The sequence below is a fragment of the Triturus cristatus genome, chromosome 4_2 (assembly GCF_964204655.1).
Source record: "Triturus cristatus chromosome 4_2, aTriCri1.1, whole genome shotgun sequence".
Lineage (NCBI taxonomy): Eukaryota > Metazoa > Chordata > Amphibia > Caudata > Salamandridae > Triturus > Triturus cristatus.
Window position 1 is genome coordinate 992,007,010 of NC_140586.1, and position 27,474 is coordinate 992,034,483.

The 27,474-nt window shown below is 47.4% G+C and overlaps 1 protein-coding gene across 4 annotated transcripts in view; it reads left to right on the top strand.

The window, feature by feature from the left end:
- The window catches only part of LOC146839239 (CD5 antigen-like), a 632,933-nt gene that overhangs the window by 28,456 nt on the left and 577,003 nt on the right, over positions 1 to 27,474 (top strand). Inside the window, exons 2-6 of one of the 4 annotated variants that reach the window (XM_085603258.1) lie at positions 9,614 to 9,738; positions 9,853 to 9,924; positions 10,014 to 10,106; positions 10,182 to 10,291; positions 10,403 to 10,515. The exons of 1 other annotated variant lie outside the window; for it this stretch is intronic. In XM_085603258.1, coding sequence (XP_085459384.1) covers positions 10,469 to 10,515 — 47 coding nt within the window. In that variant the 5' untranslated portion in view covers positions 9,614 to 9,738; positions 9,853 to 9,924; positions 10,014 to 10,106; positions 10,182 to 10,291; positions 10,403 to 10,468. The remainder of the gene's footprint in view (positions 1 to 9,613; positions 9,739 to 9,852; positions 9,925 to 10,013; positions 10,107 to 10,181; positions 10,292 to 10,402; positions 10,516 to 27,474) is intronic. 2 more of the 4 variants (XM_085603257.1, XM_085603260.1) reach the window with 2 other exon arrangements.

The window sequence follows — 27,474 nt, forward strand, 5'->3', positions numbered from 1 at the left end:
TGAGTAAGGGTGAAGAGTCTCCTTTGGTTGAAGGTATTCTGGCTAAAATAACTTATGAAACTAATTGCTCCTTCTCGAGGCAGGAATGAGAGCAGATCGCCCAGTTAGGAGGCAAGGACCTTAGAGCCGCCAATTTTAAAAGGATGTCGTTTTTATCCTGTTGGCTGGCCTACTTCACTCCAAAAGCTTTAAATAAACGCTTCCCGGGAGTAGAAAATAAATGATTCCGATGCCAGCTTCGAGAGGGGGGCGACTGGCTTCACATTTTTTTTACATGCCCAAAACTAGAAATGTTTTGGCGTAAGATTTTTTCATCAATAAGTCAGGCCATTGATAAGACGCTTGATCCTGAAGCCGAGGTCGCTTTATTTGGTATTTCAATAAAAAGAACTGACTTGTCTAAAGCCAAAGAGACCTACACGGCGATCTGCTCTTTAGTAGCCCGCTCCTTAATCATTCAAAATTGGAGATCAGAGGAGATTCCATCTTATTTAAAATGGGTGAATAAACTGAAAAGGGCAAAAAAGTTTGAAGAGGCCGAGGCCAAAAGAGTTGGGGCAATGAAAAAGTTTACCAGAAACTGGAAATGTTTTGATAGTGATCAATCAATGACTGTCATCTAGCACTTTAGCACAGGACACTTTATCTATACAAGAAGTGCAGGACTAGCATCCGCAAAAAAAAAATGTACATCTTATTGGGTGGGCAAAGGGAAATGATAACAATGATAATGTAGGGTTGTCTATTTATGCCATATTTAAGTATTTTACTGTAACTGTGATTGTAGAAACGATTGCACGTAGCACTTTTTACTGGTTTCCTGCTCTGTATCAAAACTAATATCAATTATAATTGCTAAATGTTATTAATTAAGGATTTTATTTTACAATTTTCCTATCCCTGATCACTGATTATTGTATAATGTTTTTATGCCCATCTCTTCTGCTCAATAAAACATTTACAAAAAAATTAAAATAAATGCAGTTAGGAGCCTCACCAGCATTTTAAATAATAAATTAGTCTAATTTCCAAAGCCAGGTTTTCACCATCACAATTTTGCAGTAAATTTGGACTATATGTATAGTGTATAATTACCTGCAGATCTTTTATACAACCCCCCCCCCCCCCAAAAAAAACAGACTTATTTCCCAATTTAATATTTTCACAAACACATATCTGGAGCTTAGCTCCTGCCCATTTGGTTGGATGGAAAGGTGAAAGTATGAATAGATGGAACAGTGAAAGTATGAATGATTGACTTACAAACTAAATGAAAATAGATGGATGGATAGAAAGGGGAAAAGATGGATCGCTGAAAGGATGGAAGGGTGAAAGGATGGATGGATGAAAGGATGGATGGAAGGGTGAAAGGATGGATGGATGAAAAGATGGATGGGTGAAAGGATGGATGGATGGATGGATGAAAGGATGGATGGATGAAAGGATGGATGGGTGAAGGGATGGATGGATGAAAGGATGGATGGAAGGGTGAAAGGATGGAAGGATGAAAGAATGGATGGGTGAAAGGATGAATGGGTGAAAGGATAGATGGAAAGGTGAAAGAAATGGATTGGTGAAAGGATGGATGGGTGAATGGATGGATGGAGAAAGGATGGATGGAAGGGTGAAAGGATGGAAGGGTGAAAGGATGGATGGGTGAAAGGATAGATGGATGAAAGGATGGATGGAAAGGTGAAAGAATGGATGGGTGAAAGGATTAATGGGTGAAAGGATTAATGGGTGAAAGGATGGATGGAAAGGTGAAAGAAATGGATGGGTGAAATGATGAAAGGAAGGGAGGGAGGGTGAAAGTGTGAAGGGGACTGCTCTAGGAATGCTGCACTTTCTTGGTTTCATCATTCGGTGTCACCAGACCTTAGGTAAAAGTGGAGTGCATATTAACTTTCTGGCCACTCCCTTGCTTCTGAACACCCATCTCTGCGAACAGACACTGAATCTTTAAAAACCAGGGTGTAAAGTTCAGAGATTTTGAAAAATTCAAATAATTTCTGACCTTCAAACTCTGAAATTTGATTTGCACCAAAAATGATTATTTTCTTAGTTACTTTACAAATGAATTAACTGAGGGTTTAAGTCAATTATTTACGTTGTTTCGAAGTCATTTATTGGAGTTTTTTTTTAAACAAATATCTCAAAACATCACGTTCATGCCACAGAAAGCTTACATGTGACAACTATTAGCTAAGGTACTTCTTCCTGTTCAGTGTGTTTCTTAAGACAAGGTCATCCTTGTGTTTCGTGTTTGTAACCACTTAGCTGTCTTTGCCTGGCACCCTAAATAAATATATGTGCTGGGTGCCAAAGTCTCTCTTCGGAGCTCGCCAATAGCATTGCCTAGTGCTGTTGTTGGCCAATACCAAGACGGCCACGTCTTGGCTCCACTTTCTTCCTGTCTCTATCTCAGTCTTGCGGGTTCTTTTATTACACATGCTTTCTTTCTTACTTAATATTTTCCTCTCTTTCTCTATCTCCTTTTCTGTATTTCTGTTGCTTAATATGGGCCCATGTATGAAGATGAATGGTATGTCCCAATGCGCCATCATTAGTGCCAGCACCCACCAGTGGGAACCACCGGCAGAAATCCAACACTCTTTATGTCATACCATTAAGGTAAACACGCAATAAGATAATCCAAAGACATGCCATAAAAAGAAGGACATGGGATATTTTGGGGTCATGTACAAAAGAATTTATACAATGGAGGGCAAATAAATTAGACCTGAGCGCAATGAGAGAGAAAAACACATGCCCATAAGAGCAAACAGTCAATAAAGTCAAAGAAGGACCCATAGAAAGCGTGTCTTTTATACATACATGGTTTAAGAAGAACAGGATAGAACCAAGTGCTGCAAAACAACAAAGGCAGTGCAGTGGGCAAGTGCATCAAACGTTATGTTATGTTATGTTACTGCCATTTATATAGCGCAACAGCTGCCCCAGCAAAGGGGCGTCCCGGCGCTGTCAGCAAGGCAACTAACGCAAAAAAAGGAGACAGAAACTACATGCTGGGAAAGAGGTGGGGTTTTAAGGCCTTCCTAAACATCAAATAATTAGTATATTTTCGAATGTGAGTGGGCAATGAGTTCCAAAGGAAGGCTGCCCTGCTACGAAAGGAACGGCCTCCTGCCCGCACTCTCTGGAACCTGGGGACCCTCACCAAGTGCTGTCCAAGTGTCCAAAGCTGTTGTGTGGGAACATAGGGGGTGACCAGGTTAGCCAGAATACCAGGAGTGTTGAGCTTCAGGGCCTTAAAAGTAATACAAAGGGCCTTAAACTCTATTCTCCTGGCCACCGGCAACCAATGAAGCCGGTGAATTGTAGGTGACACTGGACAGGACCTGCGCAAGCCAATCAGCAGTCTGGCCGCTGCGTTCTGGACCCGTTGTAGCCACGCAATCTCGGTCTTATTTGCCCCCAAATACAGGGAGCAGGCATAATCCAATCTGGACATTATGGCTGCCTGGATAATATTTTGGCGCGTTGGAGGGTCAAAAAACCCCAATAGGGGTCAAAGCCCCCGCAAAAGCCTAAAGCACGTTCCTGCTACCTTTTTCGTTTGAACTTGATAGCTGAGCGAAGAATCTAACCAGAACCCTAGATTTTTGACAGCTTGCTTGGGGGGGGAGGGGCACTCCCCACATTTTCTGGCCACCAAAGCTCACTCCAAAGTCCATGGTCCTTTCCTACCAACAACACCTCAGATTTACTGGCGTTCAGCTAGAGGCAGTTAGTTGTCATCCATTCAGCGACCACCGCCAGGTATCCTCAAAATTTCAGGGCGTCCCGTTTGGTGTCGCTAGAAAGAGCTACCACCAGCTGAGTGTCGTCAGCGTAGGAGACCATGGTCAGTCCTCTGTTTCTCACCTCTGCGGCCAGCGGTTGGACATAAAGATTGATTAACAGGGGACTGAAAGAGGAACCCTGTGGGACACCTTGTTTGATGGAATGGATGCCTGAGGAAAAAGGGGGGACAGCGACCCTAAAGGACCTCTCACTAAGAAACAAAGAGAGCCACTTTAGGGCCGAGCCGACAATCCCCGCCTCCTCCAAACATTGTAACAAAATGGCATGAGACACCGTGTCAAATGCGGCGCTGAGATCCAGCAGGATTAGTGCCGTCGTCTGGCCAGCGTCTAACACAGACCAAAGATGCTCTGTCACAGCCAAGAGAGCAGACTCTGTGCTGTGACCAGGTCAAAAACCATTCTGGGAGGAGTCCAGTATGTCGTTCTCGGTCAAGAAGTCTGAGAGGAGTGAGTTAACATGTGCCTCCATAATCTTAGCCATCCACGGTGGAGATGGGGCGATAATTCTCGGGCTTAGCCAGATCGAGCAGGGTTTTCTTAGTAGAAGTAGCACGTTGGCCTGTTTCCATTCTTTCTGCACAATCGCAGTGGAAAGTGACATGTTGATTACCTGTTTCAAAGAGGGCAGGATCGCAGGCAACACCCTTCTGAATTGTTCCGGTTTGAGGGGATCAGCCGGAGAGCCAGATTTAATTTTCCTACAGAGTATTTGCAATTGGTCTGTGTAAATGGGTGCGAGGGACTCCAAGATATTGGGAGGTTGATCACACCCTACCCCTAAAGGAGTGATGGCTATGGCAGGAAAGGACCTATAGATATTATCTATCTTTCTAATAAAAAAGGAGGCAACGTCCTCGCATTGCTCACTAGACTGTATTTTCTGCCCTGCGTTGGTTTGCTGTGGTTTAAAGCTGGAGAGTATCGTGAAAATGCTCTTTGCCAGGTTATCGCTGTTGCGAATTAAGTCGGCATAGAACGTAGCCCGCGTCAGTTGAATGGCCTTATGATAGCTTCTGACTGCCAAGCGATAGTTATTTTTCGCCTTGATGTTAAAGTCCCTTCACCAGATACGTTCCAGCCTTTTTCGTTCTTTATGCAGATCGGCCAGCTCACTAGTATACCATGGCTTAGATCGCGTTTTGCGATTCAGGGACAATTTCTCTGGAATGACGTCATCTAGTGGCCGACTAATCCAATCTGTAAGGGCCCCATATGCCTCATCAGGATCGTTGGGAAGGCTAGGACATGTTGTATAAAGTTGGGTCTGGAAAGAATCCCAATTAAGCTTATCCCAAGGGCGTTTAAGCGAGGATGTCTGGTCGAGATTCAATACAGGAGATATCTCCTGAAGGGACATAGCTACCAAATAATGGTCAGACCATTCCATAGGCTTGGGGTCAAGGGCTGTAAGCGAAGCTATATTAGTGAAAACTGGGTCCAGCAAATGGCCAGCTACGTGAGTAGGGCCTGACACCAGTTGTATTAATTGGCAGGCTGCCATATCTGCTATAAAATGTGCCACCTCAGGGTCATCATATTGCTCTAAGTGGATGTTCAGATCTCCGGCGACTGTAAAATTGGCAGTATTAATTGCAAGCGCACTCACCGCCTCTACCATTGCAATCTTAAAAGCAGTGGCTGGACCAGGGGGCCTGTAATCAGGAGCCCTGACATAGTATAGTTGGAGCTGAAGGTAATCTTAAAAAGAGCACATTCACTACCGGGAATCGTGTGCCTGGTGAATATACAAGGGTAATCTGATTTAAAAATCCCCGCAATGCCCCCACCTCTGGTCATCCTGTTAAGAGTAAGAATGCTATATCCTTCGGGAAGCGCCATGACAGGTTCCACAGTTGTCTCATCCGAAAGCCACGTTTCGGTGAGTAAGCGCACATCCGGGGAGGAAACTTCCAGCAAATCATAGATATCAGCATAGTGTCTGACTAACGATCGACAATTAAAATTAAAGATCTTAACAGCCTTCTTGGGTTGCGGAATGAGTGTACGTGGAGTCAACATAGAGGTAGCACTAAAGCCACAACTCAAACAACAAAAAGGACCCTCAATAGTCGCCTCACAGGATTGTATAGATCAGCCCAGCTTTAGAAAAACGGGCAGCGTATCCGGCGTCTTGCGACTGACTGGCGCGGACGGGCACAGACGGGCACAAACGGGCTTGCCTTTGGCGTGCCTTTGGCGCGCCCGCTGCGCACGTCCACTGCGCGTAGCGCGATGCATTCTATATTTAAGGAGGAGCGTGATCAGCTGGAAGCAGCTGATTGGCGCAAGGCCGGAAACGGAAATTCTTCCTCTAGCACGTAAGCGTCCCTCCACACAATCCGAAAAATCGGTGGTGGACCGGGGACTCCATGCAGGTAGGCAAATCGGCAGTGTAATTAAAAAATATCAGCGGTTTATAATCGGCGGCAGTGTAGAATACATAAGACAAAGTGCAATTCAATTTAAAAAATAAACGTTAGCAAAGTTGCATTCAGCAAGTGAAACCGGGAGCCCTTTCCCAGGCGCTCCTCTCACCCACAATGAAAGAGTCTGCCTCTGTCATGGGCGTCAAACGTGCTGGTGTGAGAATAAAAATATAGAGAAAGCGGAAAATAGAACTAATGAAAGTCAATATTTTAATATCTAGAGATCACAAAGATTTGACATTGAATTACGAAGGGTCCCCTTTTTACAGGTGGTAGGGTGAGAGTCCAATAGGTAATTATTGCCGATGTTACAACCCCAGAGTCATCAAACGAACATTTAGTAAAGGTAATAGAGGTCAGAATAATGACCACATAAAAAAAGCATTTACAATGCAATAGGACTCGCGTTACTGAAGGTTTGAGCTATTGGCGTTGCATTATTATTTGCAGCTCCAATAGCTCAAACTTTTAGTATTGCGAGACAGAGTGCATTGCAAATGCTTGTTATTATATTGGTCATGCCAGTCTTATGAAGGACGCTGTTGCACGTATCCTCTCCCTACGCCCTCTTCCTCTTGATTTTGTTTAAGTGCAGGAATGTGGTGGGGGGAGTGGACCATTGCAGTGTCTGCCCCTCCACATAACACTTGCTCTGCAGTACAAGCAGTCACGGCCGGCATGATGGGGGAAGGGGAGGGGTTGCACGGGTTCGCCGGGGGATAGGGGTCGAAAAGGTCCGCGGGGGGAGGGGAGCGGGACAGGTTTAAGTACAATAAAAAAAACTTACCGTCCCGTGTTTTACTGCTGCTCCTGGCCAGGTCTCCTTTTTCCACCGGCATCCTCCTTGAGGACTCCCACTCCCAGGCCAGGGCAGGGCAAATTGGGCAACGAGGTCAGGCGGAGTTCGAGTGCTCCGAGCCTCTGTCTCACTTGCTCAGCAATGGCACCCATGCACGCACTGTGGGGAGTGGGAGCACCGTCCGGGAGCAGAGAGAGCGGAGCTGTTTGGTCAGTAAGAATGCATCCTGCCTGCTTTTACTGTACTGGCTGCCAGTCCCGGGTTGGAGAGCTAGCATTTCCTTCCTATTCCAAGTGAGGCAAATGAGCTAATGACAGCGTTGCTTGTGCTTTTTTTAATGTTCTGAGTCGGTATCTTTTCCGCAGACCCGCATCTTTGGAGGCTCTCAACTGATTAGTATAATTTATGACGATAAGGCTTTCATTGCGAAAGTTTACTTTCGGGAAGACTCCTGATGAACGCAGGCCTCTTGGTTTCACACCGTGGGAAAGCAGAAGCACACCGCCATGCACGCGTAGGCACAAACAAATGCGCGCGCAAAGATGTCGTCGGGCTGTCCACATGCACGTGCATTTTTTTGTCCCTACGCGTGCATGTTTAGCTTGGTGAATGGCGAGAGCAGCCATTTTTGTCCATCTGTACGCGCGTGCATTCAGCTTTGGCTGAATTGATCGCAAAAGGCCCTCGCATTCGCTGCTTTCGCCAGGCGAGACCTAAAAAAGTAGCTAACATAAACAAGCATTTGCAATGCAATTGGTATTCACCTTGGGGCCTTATAAGTATTTTGCAAGGCAGCATATCCTCTCCAGCTGGGCGCTAGTACTGGTTCTACCAGGATGCGAGGAAGGGAAATGGCAGTATAAAATGGCCATGTTGTTATCTTTAAAGAGCCACATTAAGTACAAAACAAGTTTTTTGGGGGTTCCTCAGCTATGAGGTCGACCGATCCAGCCGTTAGGCCACAGGTTCAATTTACTCGTGCTGTTAATATCTCATTCACTCTGAGATTTTTTTTTCAGCTCACAAATGAAATTCTCTCGCCAGCTACTGTTTGTGTAGCACAGCTGTATAGTCAAATTTCTGAATGTAAGAAATGAAAATAAAAAAAAAATAGTTTAACCCGTGTGTTCCAGGACAGGCAGTGTTAAAATATAGAAATAACTGTACTTGGTATGGTAAGCTAGCCCCCATCACAAAACCGTTTGCTTTAACTGATAGCGCCTTAAAGCCTTTTAAGTAACATAAATGAATCCTTCAGAGATGGCTTTTGCATATCTGCTTAAAACTTCTAGTGCTGTCAGGGTGTAGGGGGCATTCCAAAAGCAACATAAAAGAAAGGTATGCACTCTGTGGCCAGGTTCCTTTATCAGAAGAGCTATTATTTTGGTAAGCTCTGTTTAAACTATGACTATTAGCATTATTATAAGTTATTAGAATGAATGACATTGCTGCAGTGGGCTTGCTTTTATTGTTATTATAAGTTATTAGAATGAAAGACATTGCCGCGGTGGGCTTGCTTTTATTATTATTATAAGTTATTAGAATGAATGACATTGCCGCGGTGGGCTTGCTTTTATTATTATTATAAGTTATTAGAATGAATGACATTGCCGCGGTGGGCTGGCTTTTATTATTATTATAAGTTATTAGAATGAAAGACATTGCCGCGGTGGGCTTGCTTTTATTATTATTATAAGTTATTAGAATGAATAATCCCCGCAATTGATCCATTCAAGGAAGGTGTCTAAATCCCTTTCTGGACCGTCCCAAATGAAGAAAATGTCGTCTATGAATCTAGACCAGCACTTTACATTCTCAAAAAAGGGACACATCTCGTTGTAGATATGTTGGGTCTCAAATCTCCCAACATGCAGGCATGCCAGGCTGGGAGCACATGTGGCTCCCATACCGGTGCCCTTGATCTGGCAGTAGTGATCTTGCTTGAATAAGAAGATGTTGTTTTTTAGAATTACATCAATGCATTCTATGATGAAGGTGTTTTGTGCAGTAAGATCCCCTGCCTCATTTCCCAAAATGTCCTCCATCATTCTCACAGTATCCTCTTGTGGGATATTGGTATATAATGCTTCAATATCTAAACATACCAGCCATTGGGAGTCTTTATTGAATGCTAAACCCTCAATTTTAGAAATCATATGGGTGGTATCTTTTATATATGAGGGTAGTTGTGTGACCAAAGGCTGGATGAAGTGGTCCACATATTTGCTGAGAGGCTCAGTCAAAGATTCAATTCCTGACACTATAGGGCGCATTGGGGGGTCTTCCAGGTTTTTGTGAACTTTGGGCAGCCCATATAGTGCTGGGACCTTAGGGTTCTCATTAATTAGGAATTGATATTCCTCTTCGCATATTATATTGTCTTCTTTAGCGAAGGTTACAACATCTCTAACTTTTTTCTTAAGACTGTCCCATTCTCTCACGCTACTGGATTTATAGTGTGTCTCATTATTCAGTAGTTTAAGAATGGGGAATGCGATAAGAAGATTCTTCTATGCGAGGATCTAAATAAAACCTTCTCCAATATGACTTTTAATACACAGGTTGGGAGTAAAAGTAAAAACACCCCCAAGAAAACCTACAGTGTGGCTGACAACGCTTAAAGAAAAGAAAAGAAGACAGCGTTGTCAAGATTCAGGCTGCCACAAGATATTGCAGGCTCTAACTGGTATGTACTGAACCCCTTTCTAATTTAGAAGGAGTAGGAGATAGGTAGATGTCTAAAGCCATGATCTATGGATAACTGTACACTTAAATTGAACGTCATGTTATTCCGGTACAGGTATCAGGACACCACTTGAAAAGGTGCAGGGAAGGACAGCCTGAACTTAAACATTAGGCGAAAAACCTATTGGTAGGTATATGGATGTATTTGTTGAGAATAAACACGAGTGCCATGACATCATTATTTGAAGTATATAGCATTATCTATGTACCTTACAGGCACAGCTAAACAATTGAATACAGGCGGTGCATATCGAAAGACGTACCTGCTTTAAGACACCATTGAACATGTGTCAACGTGACTTTTTAAAAGTAAGTGTTTTGCTTAACAGCATGAAAATAGGCTAATAGGCTCAAAAAGTATGGTGAAATAACTCCATGCTGTAGAATTCTATGACTCCACTGACTATGATGCAAGTGGTCTAAAATCACAAAAGTTGAGAGGTGATAAAGTCGTCCTGAACACCCACAGAAGGACTTCAACCCCTACACTTAAAGTAAGGGCAGACAATATGTATAAGTGACACTAACAGCATAGCCCAGAACTAGAATCAACTCTCCATAGGGAAATGGTATTAATTATATGCATTCTCTTTTTTCTTTTTTAGAAAGAAGAACAAAACTTTGGTTTTAAATTCTCGTCCGTCCTGAGGAAGGTGCTACTATTGTAACCTATGCACCGAAACGCGTCGACAGTGGGACTTTTTAAAGCATATGAAATGTATTTGTGTAGTATTTAATTTGTAATTTTGAAAGTACATGATTTGAACTGTGTGTGACTCTGAGATAGATACCGTAATACGGAATTGTTAGATAGCATATATAAGACTGTACCAGTTTAGTACAAGCCTCTTGTGTTCCAAGAGGTCAATTAGGTTGTTGTGTTTAACAGTATCAAAAGCTGATGAGAGATCGAGGAGGATCAGTAGGCAAGATTTGTTTTGATCTAGCAATCTTAGTTTGTCATCCACAATGTGAGCGAGAGCTGATCCTGTGCTAAGACCCTGGCGGAAACCAGATTGAAATTGGTCCAGGAGTTCGGAATTGATCAATGTTGTCATAAAGCAGGACATGTACACATTTTTCCAGGAGCTTTGTCAATGTGGGGATTTTAGAAATTGGGCGGAAGTTGTGTGGGTCAGAGGGATCTGCGGATGGTTTCTTTAGAATAGGGGTAACCTGCCCAGATTTAGGCAGTCCGGGATAGCACCTTGCAGAAATGAAGCACTGACAATCTTCGTCCAGAGTGGTTGTAAGGAGGCTCTGATCTCAAAGAAGAAGTTCGATGGCAAGGGGTCGTTGAAGTGGTAAGATGGTCTCAGAGTAGCTAGAGTTTTGTGTATAGTACTTTCATCCAAAGTTTTGAAAATGCTCCAAGAACATTCTTTTTGGAGGGACAGAGCCGACCGGGCAGGATGTCATCCGACCAAGTAGGAAGGAGGGTGTTAGGAGGTGCGATCGAAAGGTGCTCCAAGGCTGACCATAGTTAAACTTCAATTTTAGTATTCTTATCAGAGAAGAAGTAAGTACATTCTTCACAGTTTTACTGCAGACCTAGCCACAGTGAGGAAAGGTTAGGTTGATTGTTTGATTGCTTGATTGTTTTCTGAAGAAGGTGGCTGTATAGCATCTGATGCGTTTGGTACAGATATTTCTTACATATCTCAGCTGATTGAGATGTTCAAGGAAGGGAGAGGATCTCCACAGTCTTTCCGCTAGTCTCAGATTCCGTCTTTCAGTATTTAGACTATCGTTGTGCCAAGGCTTGGAGACTTTGGAGGACGGTCTTTTTAGCTGCAGAGGCGCCAGCGGGTCTAGAACACTTGTCATGGAACTGTCATAGTGGTCCGTAAGGTCATGAACGTCGAACATATCCACTGGAGGAGGCAGGGTGTTATCACAGAGAGCAGTCCGATCATGCAAGTTGATGTTTCGTAGACATATTTTCCAGTGTCTGGGGTACTTAGGCAGAACTCTGTTAGCTCTCACAGAATCTGAGATCAGGAAGGTGATGCAGTAGTGGTCAGTCCAATCGGTTCAATAATAGATTCAAGGTGAATGGAGTTGAGCTAACCGATGGCTAGATCTAAGGTAGCTCCTTTAATGTGAGTAGGGCTGTCACAGATTTGGATTAAGTTAAGGTCTGCCAGGAAGGATTTAAGGCTATTGACAGCCACACCATTCATGTTGTTCCAGTGGAGGTTGAACTCTCCCAAGAAGATCTGAGTGCCATGCAGATGTGCGTTAGATGTGATGATATTCATGACCTGTTCTATGAAGGGAAGATTGTCTCATGGAGGGTGAAAGAACGTGTGCAATTTGCATGGATGATTACTGCTATAAGCCACCTCAATGCACAGGTATTCACAAGACAGCAGGAGAGCCGATTGTGATTGTTTGACTGATAGACTGCTACGATGTGTACAAGCGATGCCGCCACCATGTCTGCTAGATCAATCTAACCTAATGGTATCGTAGTTAGGAGGAACTAGTCAGTCCAGGATGGGTGCAGATGAGTTGTTTAGCCAGGATTCAGTCAGCATTAGAATATCAAGGTCATGTGCATGGATGTGCACGGATGAGGTCAGCAATGTCAGCAGCGTGTCTTACTGCCGATCTGCAGTTGAGAAGCAGGCATTTAAGTTTTGGATTGGTGTCCAGGGTGCTAGAAAGAGTGGAGGTGACCCTCGTAAGTTTGGTCTCATTTAAGGCTCCGGTGTTTACCCTAGATACCCTGAAAGGGTCCGAAAGGATTGCCTCTATTTGGTGCAAGTTAGTAGAGGTGGCGGAGTGTGAAGGATCATATGAGAGTAGGCGGGAATAATATTTTTGCCAGACAGTGGGTCTTTAAATCTAGAGGGCCACGAGGGGTCATTAGGGTGGGGAGCGGTTTTCCAACTATGGGGCGGGGTGCCATTTTTGATGACAACCTAGCTGGTGGGGGGAGCAGGAAGCATGGTGCCCAAGTTAGATGGGGGCACAAGGTTGAGGCGGGGATTGTTTGTGGACCCGCTTAGCTTCAGATTAACGGACAGCTCTGTGGTGACATGTAATAGACTTTGAACCTCTGCATTAAGATGTTGGAGGCATCTAGTCTAGCTTCCAATGGGGTGTGGTAGAGGGTTTTCAAGGCTTGGTGCAGGGGACCCTGCTAAGTGGGAAAACTAGAGGAAGATGGTATCAAAACCCCTTGAAGAGCCTGTGACTGGAAGGTGGGGCGGGATTCAGGGTCTTGGTACTGGGGCTAGGATGGGAAGGTGAGTTAGGGGAAGAGGGGTATGGCGGATATTGACCCAAGGGCACCTTCGGAAGCAAGGTAGGTTTGTGGAATAAATTGGAGGATGAGAGGTGTAGCCCTTGGCAGGGAGGAGGTATTGGTTGTTGTCCAGTTGTTTGCCCAGTTCAGATGATCAGGTGTTGCTGATTTAGCTGTATGGAGGGTCTTGGTTTCACTCAAATGTCTACCGTACTGGGCTAGGAGGTCAAGGGAATATCTGGGGAGATGGTGTGATTTATGGAGCGTGTCAAGTCAGAGCTTGGTGTTCTAGAGGAGTGGTGTGCATGCATTCTAGAATGGTGGATGCACTGGAGGGGCTCATTCCCAACTGGGAGAGGAGAATTGCTATTGTGTATTGTGGTCCCTAAGTGGGAGCCAAGAGGTGTCAAGGATGAGAGATGGTAAACTTTGAGGAGTCTGGGAGATCTCTGAGGAATTAGCGACTCCTAGGCAGGGGGAGAATTTAATGCTTGACATTGTGGGCCAGATGTACGACGGTTTTTGCATGCGCAAACGGGTCTCAATTATTTTCTGACTTGCTATTTTGGAATTGCGAGACACTATTAGGAAGGGGCGTTCCCTTCCTAATAGCGAGCGCAACCCCATGTACAAATGTTTTGCGACCGCAATTACAGGTAGCAAAACACTCGCAAATTACCACCCTCTTCAAGAGGGTGGTAATGAGGTTGCAAAAGGGAAGGGTGCCAGGGGACCCCTTCCCCTTTGCAAATGCAGGGAAAATATTTTTTAATGGCAGGCAGTGGTCCCATGGAGCACTGCCTGCCCTTAAAAAATGAAACAAAAACGTTTCACTTTATTTTTTTAATGCATTCCGTTTTTCTGTAAGGAAACCTGCTTTATTTAAAAGCAGTCCCAGACATGGTGGTCTGCTGAGCCCAGCATGCCACCATACCTGGGAGGGCCTGCCATTCCCAATGGGGTCGCAAATTGCGAGAGGCTCATTAATATTCATGAGCGTCTCAATTTGAGACCCCATTGGGAATCGCTAACAGTCTGTTACACACTGTTGTAAATCCAAAATAGCGCCTCGCAAATTGCGAGTTGCAAAATACTCGCAATTTGCGAGGTGCTATTTTGGGCATCATACATCTGGCCCCGTGTTCTTAATGATGAGGAAAATATTGTCAAACATGGCCAGGTTGTGGTCGAAGGCTTGGATAAGGATAGTCCCATTTTTGTAAAGGGAGATGGTGGTATCTGCTCTATACACAGGAGAGGGAATCACCGTAACTCTAAGACCATGTGGAGTCTTCATGGAAGTGGAGATCCGGAGCAGTGTGAGAAGGGCCCTCATCCATTGAGCATGCCGTTTTGTATTAAAGATGAGATCACTTATAATGGCACCTTTTTTAATGGAGAAGAAGGGATCTGAGATAGGGGTTTCAGGGTGGGATTTAAGTAGTCTATGTTTAAAGCTTTTTGCAGTGTTTTTAGGTCTCGCCTACGCAGTGCACATGCGCTACGTAGGCAAAAAGACCTTTTGCGATCGCTTTGGCTTTTCAGTCAAAAATGTGCACGCGATCCATTGCCTTCAAAGGCAAAGCGTGCACGTCTGGAGATTCACTTGCGGGAGCGAGCGGCGCCATATGGTAGCAATTATCGCTCCTGGTGCTGCTCGCTCTCGCAAGTGAAACGCTTTCACTCGCCGCCTTCTCTCGCCCATTGTTCTGCTGCCTCCTTTTAGCGCGAGGAACGCGCTTGTTTTACTGGACGCGGTGTCCGCTTTAGTGTTTGCATTTTTTTTGTCTTTTCTATTTCTAGATTGGGGCAGCCCTCACCGTCTCCCAGCACACACAGCTCTACCTCAAATCTCGGTGTGCAGTAATGAGTTGGGGCATGCTTGCAATTTGGGAACTGCTACGTTTTACCCTCTCAAGTGAGCGCAGAGATGACACCTTGCACCATTATGTCCAGAGTTTTCGTTGTAACGTGGTCGTTCACGTTGCAGCCGTCCAAACAATGTCATTTTTATTTAAACTACTTACTGAAATACTGATATATCTTTACTCATTTTACTGGTATGTTAAGCATTGATTGGGTCAGATATTATCAAATAGCACCCAGTAAAAATTCTGTGTCGATTAATGAATATATAATTGCATTTTATTTTTAAACCGGCTCTATAAATAACGATACCCTGTGAATCTTTTTGTATCGGATGGGATATAATACGAAAATTAAAAATGCTGATCCGAAAGTAGCGCACTTCGATTTTGGTGCTTGAAGGCCCTCAAATCTTTACGTCCAAGTATCTATAGGGCATTTTTCATCTGTTACATTTCTGTAGGCTTGACCTGCTTGAATTTGTCAGATGAAAACTCGACCATTGAACTTTACTGACAAATGTATAATTCAGACATATGTGCAAACAGTGGTTTGCTCTCTGGCCTGTCCCTTCAATCAAGAAAATTCCCTGCTTCCCTGTTCATTTTTTTGAGGCACAGCAAGAGAACAACTTATAAACACCTCAGACAGACAGACACACGCATGGCACTCAGAATCCTCAATGCCATTTCAGGAATCTGCATCCTTGAATTTGTGTTCAACACTTTGACATCGTTTGAGAAGTGTGATTGCATTTCTGCACTGTCATAAGGGCAGCAGGTGTAGTGCAAACGAGCTATCACCCGTGTGTAAAGTCCGCCTCAGAAATTAAGAAACAACCCTCAAGTGTTAACTTCAAAATGAATGATAAACTGAATAAACAACGTCAAGGAGCCTTGGACTCTGAGTTTTGCATAAAAAGGAAAATTCATAAAAAGCGAGTCTTGTATTACGTAGCCACGGTCCACGGACTGCGCGATGCTTCTGCCCTTTCGAGATGGAGACCTCGGGGACCTTGAGGTCTGCTTGGGTTTGAGCAGAGAGCAGGAAATTATGTACTGTTCCGTTTTGTATAGTGGTCAGGAAAATGCAAACAAGAAACGGGGGTGTCATAGAGTGGAGTGCAAAAAGAAGAGGGAAAACGAAAATAGCAACTTGCTCCATCTAGACTCCCAGGTTTTGGACCAGCCCCCCCTCAACATCAGACCTGTTGCAGTCCAAAGATCTACCCCTTCAGTGAGCACAGGCTCTGCTCCCCTCGAACATTCTGCCTGACTGTAAACAATCTTGAATCTTACCTCTGCACTCCCTCCCTCACTCAAAACTCCATCACACTGCAGCTAGCTTTGTGTTTTATGTTCACCTCCCGGTGGAACCGCTACTGGCCCCAGCTGCAGACAATATGCTGCATGGCTAAATACTTGTAAGGCCCCAAAGGCGAGACCGATTGCATTGCAAATGCTTGTTTGATAGGTTAGGGGGATATTTAATTGTGAAAGCATTCTGGCCAGATGGCTCCAGATTAGGAGAGATGGAGCTTGAGGGCTTTGTGTCCATGTCAAAGCTAAACTCAGCTAGTGGCATAGAAAGAGTGAATAACTTGGGTAATGGGACCAGATAGTGATAGGAGGAGAGTCTTATGAATACAATATACCAGCTAGAGGAGCGCCTCTGAAGGGTGTGGACAAGGTGGCGAGTATAGGTTCGAGGCACAGGCTTCAGTCTGGATGTGACGGCCTCGAACGGTTCAAGCGGCAGGGAAGAAATTGGGGCATCTCCTGGGGCTGAACAACTGCATAAGAGATTGGTGAAGAGGTCTTCACAGACAAATAAATCTTAGAGGTCAGACAGAGAACAGTACAGCTAGCAAATGGATCCGCGTGGGCTGTGGGGGGTGACTAGGGACACAGAAGAGGGAAAGCCGAGGCGAGTGACCAAACTGTCCCTATTGACCACCTAGAGTGATCATATTCAATAATGCTGACTAATCCAATGTGAGGCCATCGATCCTGGGCCATTAAGATACGAGCCTAGCATTCATCAGCAGACTTTAGGTGCTTCCGATAGGGAATATTGTCCTATTATAAAAAAGGGATTACAAACAAGACATTAGGGAAACCTAAGTGATCAATAATGTAGTGTTGAGGTAAACTAACCAGTCCAAGATGGCCACCATATGTGGAGGATTGAGCCTGTCCTCTTTTCATTTTCATTTCAAACAGTGTAAGGATCAAGGGAAGAGAGTACACCTCATCTATTTCTATTAACTGAGTTAGGAGCACAAAATGGAGGCCATGCGCTGGTAGAAACAAAATGGAGCCATGCAGAAGCAGGTAAGAGGTGTGGTGCAGAGGCCATGGTGGATGACTCTGGAACCCGGGGGCTCACGGTTCGGTCCCCGGTGCTGGCAGCAGATCAGCTCAGCACCATGTGACTCTGGGCAATAGCTTTCTTAATCTTCCCGACGGCCCCCAGTGCCTTGAAACCCTCGGGAAATTTGTCATGCTTTACAAATACAGGACATTGACATTTGGACATTTACAAAACCTCAGGGGAAAATGATGTGAGTCTGAGGATCCTGCAGGGACATCTGGCTCCAGCCTTCCGCAAGCGTGAAGCTCACAGCAGGGGGAGCCACAGCAGCATTGGCAGTAAATATCAACAAAGAACAAATGAAGCTAGCGTGAGGTGAGTGCCAGAGTGTCTTGTATGGGGCCATCAGTAGGGCTGACAGAAAAGCAACAATCGGGCAACCCCACCTTCACCGAGGCCCCTCCAACTATCCTCACCAGCCGCAGTAGAAGCGGAGGGAGATGCAGCTCCGCATCAGAGAGGTCACACCTCTGCAGGCAGCAGCAGCCTCTCCCAGGCCATTCAGTCCTCAATCCAGCATCGGTGGGATCCGCGGCAGAAAGAGAGAGTCGAGCCACCACAGTCAGCATGCTCCTCAGACAGAGAGAGTCGAGCCACCACAGTCAGCCTGCTCCTCAGACAGAGAGAGTCGAGCCACCACAGTCAGCATGCTCCTCAGACAGAGAGAGTCGAGCCACCACAGTCAGCATGCTCCTCAGACAGAGAGAGTTGAGCCACCACAGTCAGCATGCTGCTCACAGCCCGGGGCGTGCCACGAGGCAGCGGGGAATCAGCAGGCAGATCCCAGGCCCCACAATTGAATATTCAAATCCACTGTCATCCGGGTTAGGATCAGACCGGCAGACTCCGGACTGCACCGTCTCACCAGCGGGAGTCAAACCGCAGTCGCCGCTAGACCCCCGGTGAATGAAAGGGCAGATCAAAGGCAACAAAATCTAGAGCACTGATCCAGCGCCAACAGGGGTAGGATCAGGACAGCCGACTCCAGACAGCACAGTCCCAGTAGTGCTCAGCAGGAGTCAAGAAGCAGTCCCGAGGGACAATTCTGACTAGTTTAGTTCAGTTCCAGCACAGACCTTGGGAGGATGGCGCGGGCATGGGCATTCAAGGGATGTACACCCAAAGGTGATCCCTGAACTCAGGAGCTCATAGAGGGAGCTCTCCACTATATTTTGGCTTCATACAGCACACACTGTCATAGAAGTCCTTGGACCTGAAGGTAACCACTTTGTGTGAAGCTGAGCGCTTTGTATTAGGCAGAATGCAATCACTCACAAAGACGTTAGCCAGTAGCTGAAGTGGGCTGACCCATTCCCCAATGCTGTATGCTGAAGTGGGCAGAGGAAGAATATGAATGACACAATAACAGACCAATGGATGAACAGAGATGGCTGAAAGCCTCTATGAATACATACATTATATATATAATCTAACCAAAGTTTTAACTTTTTTCCAAATTTGGGGTAAATCTGTTCAGCCACTTTTTCTACAGTTGTGACAGGGAAAAAGCGTTTTAGGACCCCCCTTTTACTAGATCCCTGCTTGATGAATCACCCCGAATACTTCAATGGAAGAAGCTGACGGGATGATCTGTTTTTTTAACATGTGTCTCCATGGGAATTACCACGGGAGATCAACGTTTTGGGACCCCCCCTTTTTTTTAGTCCCACTTGGCTAATCAGCCAGAAAATATCCAAAAGGAACTGAGGCGGATGGAGTTTTTAGGGAAAGCTTTGTGCAGATTCATCAAATGGGAGCAGGCTCGAACGCACAAAAACACTGTCTTGAGTTTGTTGGTTGGCACATGTTATGGGGTGTTTAGTGGACATTGATCACCATAACTGGTCATTTTAAATGGGGTGGGCCTGTGCATTATCTTTGGCTATGCACAGTGAGGCGGGGGAAGTGTAAGGCTGAACTATGGCCAGGCTCTGATCCGCACTGGGGTAGCTATCACCAGCTGCACACATCACTGTATCTCGCACATATGTGGTGTCTGACTTATTTTTATTTTAACTTTTTAGACACTCAGAAGTCTGACTCACAATTTTTCACAACACTGTGTTTTGACACCCAAGGCGTACAGTATTTTTCTGCTATTTTTCTGCCAGGTGCCTTGTGGTTTTTACACCTTTGGGAAAGTCTGAGCACTGCCCTGTGATTAGTCACCTATATTAGTGGCCACCCAGGGCTGTATAATATTTTTATTCCACAGAGACAATTTTATGAGTCGGTGTTTCAAGTAATTTCAAGCAGTTTCAAGATGGCCAGAAAAAAGTTCAATGCTCCTAAGCAGCCAATCGCATATCTCAAAAAATTCAAAATGTTATTGACACGATTTGAGTCATGACTCACAAGTTACATTGTTAACTTTTTACAGCACACATGAATACTTTCTAAAATGCCAATAATTTAAAAGCTACTGCACGGATCAACAAGCAGACAGATGAGATGAAAAACCAAAGTATCCTAAGGCCAGGAAGATCAATCAATCAATCAATCAATCAATCAAAGACTTTTATAGAGCGCACTACCTACCCGTAGGGTCTCAAGGCGCTTAGAGGGGGGGGGGGGGGGGGGTGCCGTTACTGCTCGAACAGCCATGTCTTGAGCTTCTTCCTGAAGGAGAGGTGGTCTTGGGTCAGGCACAGGTCGGCCGGGAGGGAGTTCCAGGTCTTGGCGGCCAGGTAGGAGAAGGACCTTCCTCCTGTTGTGGCTCTACGGATGCGTGGGACGGCGGCGAGGGCGTGGCTGGCAGATCGGAGGTGGCGTTTGGGAGCGTGGAAGTTGATTCGGTTGTTAAGGTAGCTCGGGCCTTGATCGTGAAGGGCTTTGTGTGCGTGGGTGAGGAGCCGGAAGGTGATTCTTTTGTTGACGGGGAGCCAGTGCAGGTCTCTCAGGTGTCCGGAGATGTGGCTGTTCCGTGGGATGTCGAGGATGAGTCTGGCTGAGGCGTTCTGGATCCGCTGGAGTCTCTTCTGGAGCTTGTCGGTGGTTCCGGCGTAGAGGGCGTTGCCGTAGTCCAGTCGGCTGGTGACGAGGGCCTGGGTGACGGTCTTCCTGATCTCCGTGGGGATCCACCAGAAGATCTTCCGAAGCATGCGCAGGATGTTGAAGCACGACGAGGACACGGCGTTGACTTGCCTGGTCATGGAGAGGGAGGAGTCCAGGATGAAGCCCAGGTTGCGTGCGTGGTTCGTCGGTTTGGGTGCGGTGCCCAGGGCGGGGGGCCACCAGGAGTCGTCCCAGGCGGAGGGCGAGGAGCCCAGGATGAGGACCTCCGTCTTGTCTGAGTTCAGTTTCAGGCGGCTCGTCGTCATCCACTCGGCTACCTCTTTCATCCCTTCGTGCAGGTTGGCTCTGGCGGCGGCGGGGTCGTTGGTCAGGGAGAGGATCAGCTGGGAGTCGTCGGCGTAGGAGATTATGTTGAGGTTGTGTTGGCGTGCGATGGCCGCGAGGGGGCTCATGTAGACGTTGAAGAGTGTAGGGCTCAGCGAGGATCCTTGAGGGACGCCGCAGATGACTTCGGTGGCCTCTGACTTGTACGGTGGTAGGCGGACTCTCTGTGTTCTTCCGTCGAGGAAGGAGATGATCCACTCCAGTGCCTTCTCCTGGATTCCGACGCTGCAGAGGCGCTGCACTAGGGTGCGGTGGCAGACCGTGTCGAAAGCCGCGGAGAGGTCTAGGAGGATGAGGGCCGCTGTTTCTCCGTTGTCCATCAGGGCTCGGATGTCGTCGGTGGCGGCGATGAGGGCGCTCTCGGTGCTGTGGTTGGCACGGAATCCGGACTGCGAGGGGTCGAGGGATCCGTTCGTCTCGAGGAAGGCGGCCAGCTGTTTGTTGACGGTCTTCTCGATGACTTTGGCTGGAAACGGGAGTAGAGAGATGGGGCGGTAATTCTTGAGTTCAGTGGGGTCTGCCGTAGGTTTCTTGAGTAGAGCGCTGAGTTCGGCGTGCTTCCAGCTCTCGGGGAAGGTGGCGGTGTCGAATGAGGTGTTGATAATGTCCCGCAGGTGGGGTGCGATGACAGCGTCGGCTTTGTTGAAGACGTGGTGAGGGCAGGGGTCGGTCGGAGATCCGGAGTGGACGGAGTTCATCATGCGGATGGTGTCTTCGGTGCTGATCGGGGTCATGGCTTGGAGGGTGGTGGTGGGTGGCGTTGCTGTGGACGTGGCGTGGGTCGGATGGGTGCTGAAGCTGTTGTGTATGTTCGCGATCTTGTTGTGGAAGTAGGAGGCGAGGGAGTTGCAGAGGTCTTGCGAAGGGGTGATGTCGTTGTTTCCGGCGTTGGGGTTGGAGAGCTCTTTCACGATGTTGAAGAGTTCCTTGCAGTTGTGTGCGTTGTTATCCAGTCGGTTCTTGAAAGCCGTTTTCTTGGCGGTGCGGATCAGTTGGTGGTGCTTCCGGGTGGCGAGCTTGAGGGTGGACCTGTTGTCCGGTGTGGGTTCCTTTCTCCAGACTTTCTCGAGGGCTCGGCAGTTCTTCTTGGAGCTCTTGAGTTCGTCGGTGAACCATGGGGATTTCTTACTGCCGGGTCTGCTGGGCGGGGTCCTCAGAGGGGCGAGTTCGTCTGCGCAGTTGCTGATCCACTTTGTGAGGTTGTCGGCGGCCTGGCTGGGGTTCGCTGAGCTGGCCGGAGGGTGCTGGCTCAGGGAAGCGGCGAGCTGGTCGGCTGTGATCTTGTTCCAGCTTCTTCGTGCAACCTGTTGCTGGTGGTGGTGGATCGTCGTTCTCCTGAAGGTGAAGTGGATGCATCTGTGGTCCGTCCAGTGGAGTTCTGTGGCGTGGCTGAAATCGACGTCTTTGCTGGATGAGAAGATGGCGTCGAGTGTGTGTCCGGCGAGGTGGGTGGGGGTGCTCACCAGTTGCTTGAGTCCAAGGTTGGCGAGGTTGTCGAGCAGGGTGGTGGTGTTGCGGTCGTTATTGTTCTCCAGGTGGAAGTTGAAGTCCCCCAGGAGGATGTAGTCAGCGGAGGGGAGGGCATGCGGGCTGACGAAGTCGGCGATGTCCTCGCTGAATTGGGTGCGTGGTCCTGGAGGTCGGTAGATCAGGGTGCCTCTGAGGGTGGTCTTCGGGTCGGTGTGGATCTGGAAATGCAGGTGTTCGGCGGAGGGTGGGGTGTTGTCGGTGCTGGTCGTGATGCGGATGGTGTTCCTGTGGATGATGGCGATGCCTCCTCCCACCTGGTTGGCGTTGCGGTCCCTCTGGGTGATCTTGTAGCCCTCTGGGATGGCGATGGCGATGTCGGGCGCTGAGGAGGCGTTCATCCAGGTCTCCGTGATGAAGGCAACGTCAGGGGCTGTGGCGTCTAGGAGGTTCCAGAGTTCGATGGCGTGTCTGTGGACGGAGCGGGTGTTGAGCAGGATGCACTTGAGGTGGTTGCTGCTGGTGTTCGGCTTGGCAGGTGCTGGTGCCGGGCAGGTCCGGATGCAGGTGAACTGGCAGGCGAGGCAGCTGAAGGGTCCGTGGGTGTGCTTCGGAGTAGCTCGGTAGCATCCCTGGGTCCTGCCGGTGTTGAGTGCGATGAGTGTTGTGGCGTCATAGGACTGTCGGGTCGTATTCCGTCGGTGGGGTCCAGGGGTCCTGGCACTGGGCGCGGTCCAGGCGCGGACGGGCGTAGACGGGCTTGCCTTTGGCGCGCCTTCGGCGCACAATCAGCGCGCCCGCTGCACGTGACCGCTGCGCGTTTGCACGGTCGCCATATATGGCGAAGTGCGCGGGTGGGCGGAGCAGCTGGGAGGCGGGAGCGGGGAGGGTACAGAAAGAAAAGGGGCGGGGTTACCGGTGGTGGCGGGAAGCGGGGAGCGGGGAGGGATGAGACGGGGGTGGCCGAGGGGGGCAAACCAGGGAAACAACAGAGGAGAGAAAAACAATTAGTGCAACAACAGTAATACAATTACAATAAAAACGGACCGATAACGAGGCAAAACAAATACAGGGACACCAAAATCAAGGCAAAAACAAATAAAGGGTCACAGGGCAGGAATCGAGTGCAGACCACGCCGCTCGGTGGCAGGGGGCGTGGTCTCGCGGCTGAGACGGGGCAGGCGAGGCACAGGGCGGGAAGGCACACGCAGCAGCTGGTGGCCGTGCGGCGTGGGGGTGTCCCAGAACTGGGTCACACTCACCTGCGTCGCACGGTCGCCATATATGGCCAAGTGCGCGGGTGGGCGGAGCAGCTGGGAGGCGGGAGCGGGGAGGGTACAGAAAGAAAAGGGGCGGGGTTACCGGTGGTGGCGGGAAGCGGGGAGCGGGGAGGGATGAGACGGGGGTGGCCGAGGGGGGCAAACCAGGGAAACAACGGAGGAGAGAAAAACAATTAGTGCAACAACAGTAATACAATTACAATAAAAACGGACCGATAACGAGGCAAAACAAATACAGGGACACCAAAATCAAGGCAAAAACAAATAAAGGGTCACAGGGCAGGAATCGAGTGCAGACCACGCCGCTCGGTGGCAGGGGGCGTGGTCTCGCGGCTGAGACGGGGCAGGCGAGGCACAGGGCGGGAAGGCACACGCAGCAGCTGGTGGCCGTGTGGCGTGGGGGTGTCCCAGAACTGGGTCACACTCACCTGCGTCTCACGGTCGCCATATATGGCCAAGTGCGCGGGTGGGCGGAGCAGCTGGGAGGCGGGAGCGGGGAGGGTACAGAAAGAAAAGGGGCGGGGTTACCGGTGGTGGCGGGAAGCGGGGAGCGGGGAGCGGGGAGGGATGAGACGGGGGTGGCCGAGGGGGGCAAACCAGGGAAACAACGGAGGAGAGAAAAACAATTAGTGCAACAACAGTAATACAATTACAATAAAAACGGACCGATAACGAGGCAAAACAAATACAGGGACACCAAAATCAAGGCAAAAACAAATAAAGGGTCACAGGGCAGGAATCGAGTGCAGACCACGCCGCTCGGTGGCAGGGGGCGTGGTCTCGCGGCTGAGACGGGGCAGGCGAGGCACAGGGCGGGAAGGCACACGCAGCAGCTGGTGGGCGTGCGGCGCGGGGGTGTCCCAGAGCCAAAGGCAGATGACAGGATACAGGAGCCAACACCAACAAGTGATGCAGCCAATGAGAAGAGCCAATGTGGCCTAATATTGGCAACATCCCTGTAGAAGTCAACAGACGGGACACAGGAATGTCCACATCTGTGAAATGAATCCACACTGATGAGTAGAACGATGACTGAGAAGACACAAAGTGTCCTAAAGCTTGAAATATCACTTTTGAAGGCAACTGAAGGGACACAGGAATGTCCACATCCTTGAAATGAACTCCACACTGACGAGTAGACCGATGACTGAGGAGACACAAAGAGTCCTAATGCTAGAAATATAACTTTTGAAGAAACCTGAAGGGACACAGGAAGCCCACATCTGTTAAATGTATCCACACCAACTAGCAGACCAACGAGTGAGAAGAGACAAAGTATCCCAAGCCTGGCAAGATCACTGCCGAAAAACAGCTGAAGGCAACTGAAGGGACACAGGAAGCCCACGTCTGTGAAATGAACTGCACTCTGACGAGTAGACCGATGACTGAGAAGACACAAAGTGTCCTAATGCTAGAAATATCACTATTGAAGGCAACTGAAGGGACACAGGAAGCCCACATCTGTGAAATGTATCCACACTGACGAGTAGACCGATGACTGAGGAGACACAAAGTGTCCTAAATCTAGAAATATCACTTTTGAAGGCAACTGAAGGGACACAGGAAGCCCACATCCGTGAAATGTATCCACACTGACGAGTAGACCGAAGACTGAGAGGACACAAAGTGTCCTAAAGCTTGAAATATCACTTTTGAAGGCAACTGAAGGGACACAGGAAGCCACATCTGTGAAATGTATCCACACTAACGAGTAGACCGAAGACTGAGAGGACACAAAGTGTCCTAAAGCTTGAAATATCACTTTTGAAGGCAACTGAAGGGACACAGGAAGCCACATCTGTGAAATGAACTGCACTCTGACGAGTAGACCAATGACTGAGAGGACACAAAGTGTCCTAAAGCTAGAAATATCACTTTTGAAGGCAACTGAAGGGACACATCAAGCCCACGTCTCTTAAGTGTACTCTACTTCAACTGGTCGACCGATGAGCGCGAAGAGCCAAAGTATCCCTGTCGCCCCATCTAGAAGAATGGCAGCCAGTCATCTCCACTCAAAAACAGGCTTATACCATCAATAGACATAGAAGCCAAACTATACGCTTCCTAGATTTTGCAAGATCTCCAAGCCTGGGTAAAAAAAAAAAAATCTTATAACCCAAAACACAAACAGGCTTCGGGTCAGATATGAGGACCACTATACGTTTGTCCACACTTACCATCTTAGCAGAAAAGGCGATATAGCAAAAAGCATGTCTATTCATATGTTTTATCAATCTAAAACCTGCCTCTGTGTCAGCGAGACATGGGCACAGGCCAAAGTTGGAAATGGCAGCAGGGTCAATCACAAATCCAAACAAACAATGTCTTGAAGCAAGGGTGTGTTTTTTAAGCCCATGTTTATTTCAGCCATACCCGGCCAACTTGAACCGCTTCCTGTCACAAGCAGAGAGGTTTCCACCACAAATCGGCACCAGAGATAGCCGTGTGCTTGCAATATGCTGAGGACGTGGTTATTCTGAGTCAAACACCTATAGGGCTCCAAAGGTCCATCAATCCATCAGCAGGATATATCGAGCAGAAAAGGCCTAGAAATAAGTTTGAGTCGGGCATAAGTAGCCTGCCTTGGAGACTCCAAGTTTGAGTCACATTAGAGGAAATCGATTTGAGGTGGTATCCTCAATAAGCAGCTGTATATACACATGGAACAGGACAGGACCTTTAAGCACCATCACACTTCTCTGAGGGCGAAAGCGCACTCACTGCCCTTCGCATGATCACCTGTTAACAATCATGGTAGCCCAACTGGCTCCCACAGGAGCAAATGGTCTGCACATCCTGCATGGAAAGGAAGTGGCAAGCCTGAATTTACTGCAAATGAATGCCTACAAGGCTGTCTTTTGTCTGCCAAAATCATCTTCACCAGTGCAGATTCAGATAAAATTCAGCCTAAATATTCAGGAAATGCAAAGAAAAATGATTTTGGAAAGTTTTGTTGGACATTTTGAGCTTCGGCGAGCGGGTCCCTGAACAGCTTGTGCTGGTCATAAATTGAAGCACAGATAACAAGAAAAGTTCAAATGTCTTGGGGAGATACTTAGGATCAGAAATTAAAGACCTCAGGATTAAAGAAGCATGGGGGAGTCCCAAAGACACAGCAGCTTCCTCTCGAATTAGTAACTGCTCAGTAAAGTTTTTGTGTCTCCTACAGGATAACAAACATTTGCAAAAAGACAACATGGTTGGACAGTTGTTAACACATAGCAGAGCTTGAATCACCGAGCATATCTGAACACAAACTTTTCACCAGTTTTACCCTCATCCTTGGCACTTGCCAAGCTGTCTTGGGACAAAGAAGAAAGCTACTCAAACCAATCTTTGTGTAACTTTCTTTTTGCACCTGCAGGCAAGCCTCAATGCCCCTAGCTTGCCAGGGAACAAAATCTTTGAGACTTGAAAATGATCGGCTTGGAAAAAGCTGTGATTCAGATGGCTCTGTGTGGCGTTCTAAGACAGAAGAGATCATTCAAGTGCACAACACACTCTCACTTTACTGGAAATGTAATGAGGATGTGATGGCCTCCAGCGGGTATCACTCCGGCTCAAGGGTCAGGTAGAGACTAAAAGTTCTATAAAAGAAAAAAGATAACATAAATTTGCACAATGCGCATTCACTTTATACAGCACGCTGGAAAAGAACAATGAGCAAAAAACACCATTGTTTCTGAGTCCAAAGCACTTTAATCAAATATGGACTGTTCGTTCTTTGCATTTGCACACTGTCTGCCATCGGTGCACCAGCCGTAGACTCATTTTTTTAATCCAGATGTTTTATCAGAATGTTTGCAAATTATGATGGGATGATTTAATTACATTTGTGGAACTTTTTTGGGGATGGTTTCTATTAACTATACATTAAACATACTTACTGAACTGATTAACACCAAACCAACACAATCATACCTTTTTAATTAACGTTCTACTTTCATTCCATGTTTGGTGTAAATCTATTCAGAGGTTGTAGGCACAAGCAAAATGTCTTACAAGAGCTGAAATTACAACTTTTTCCTCCTGCGCGGAT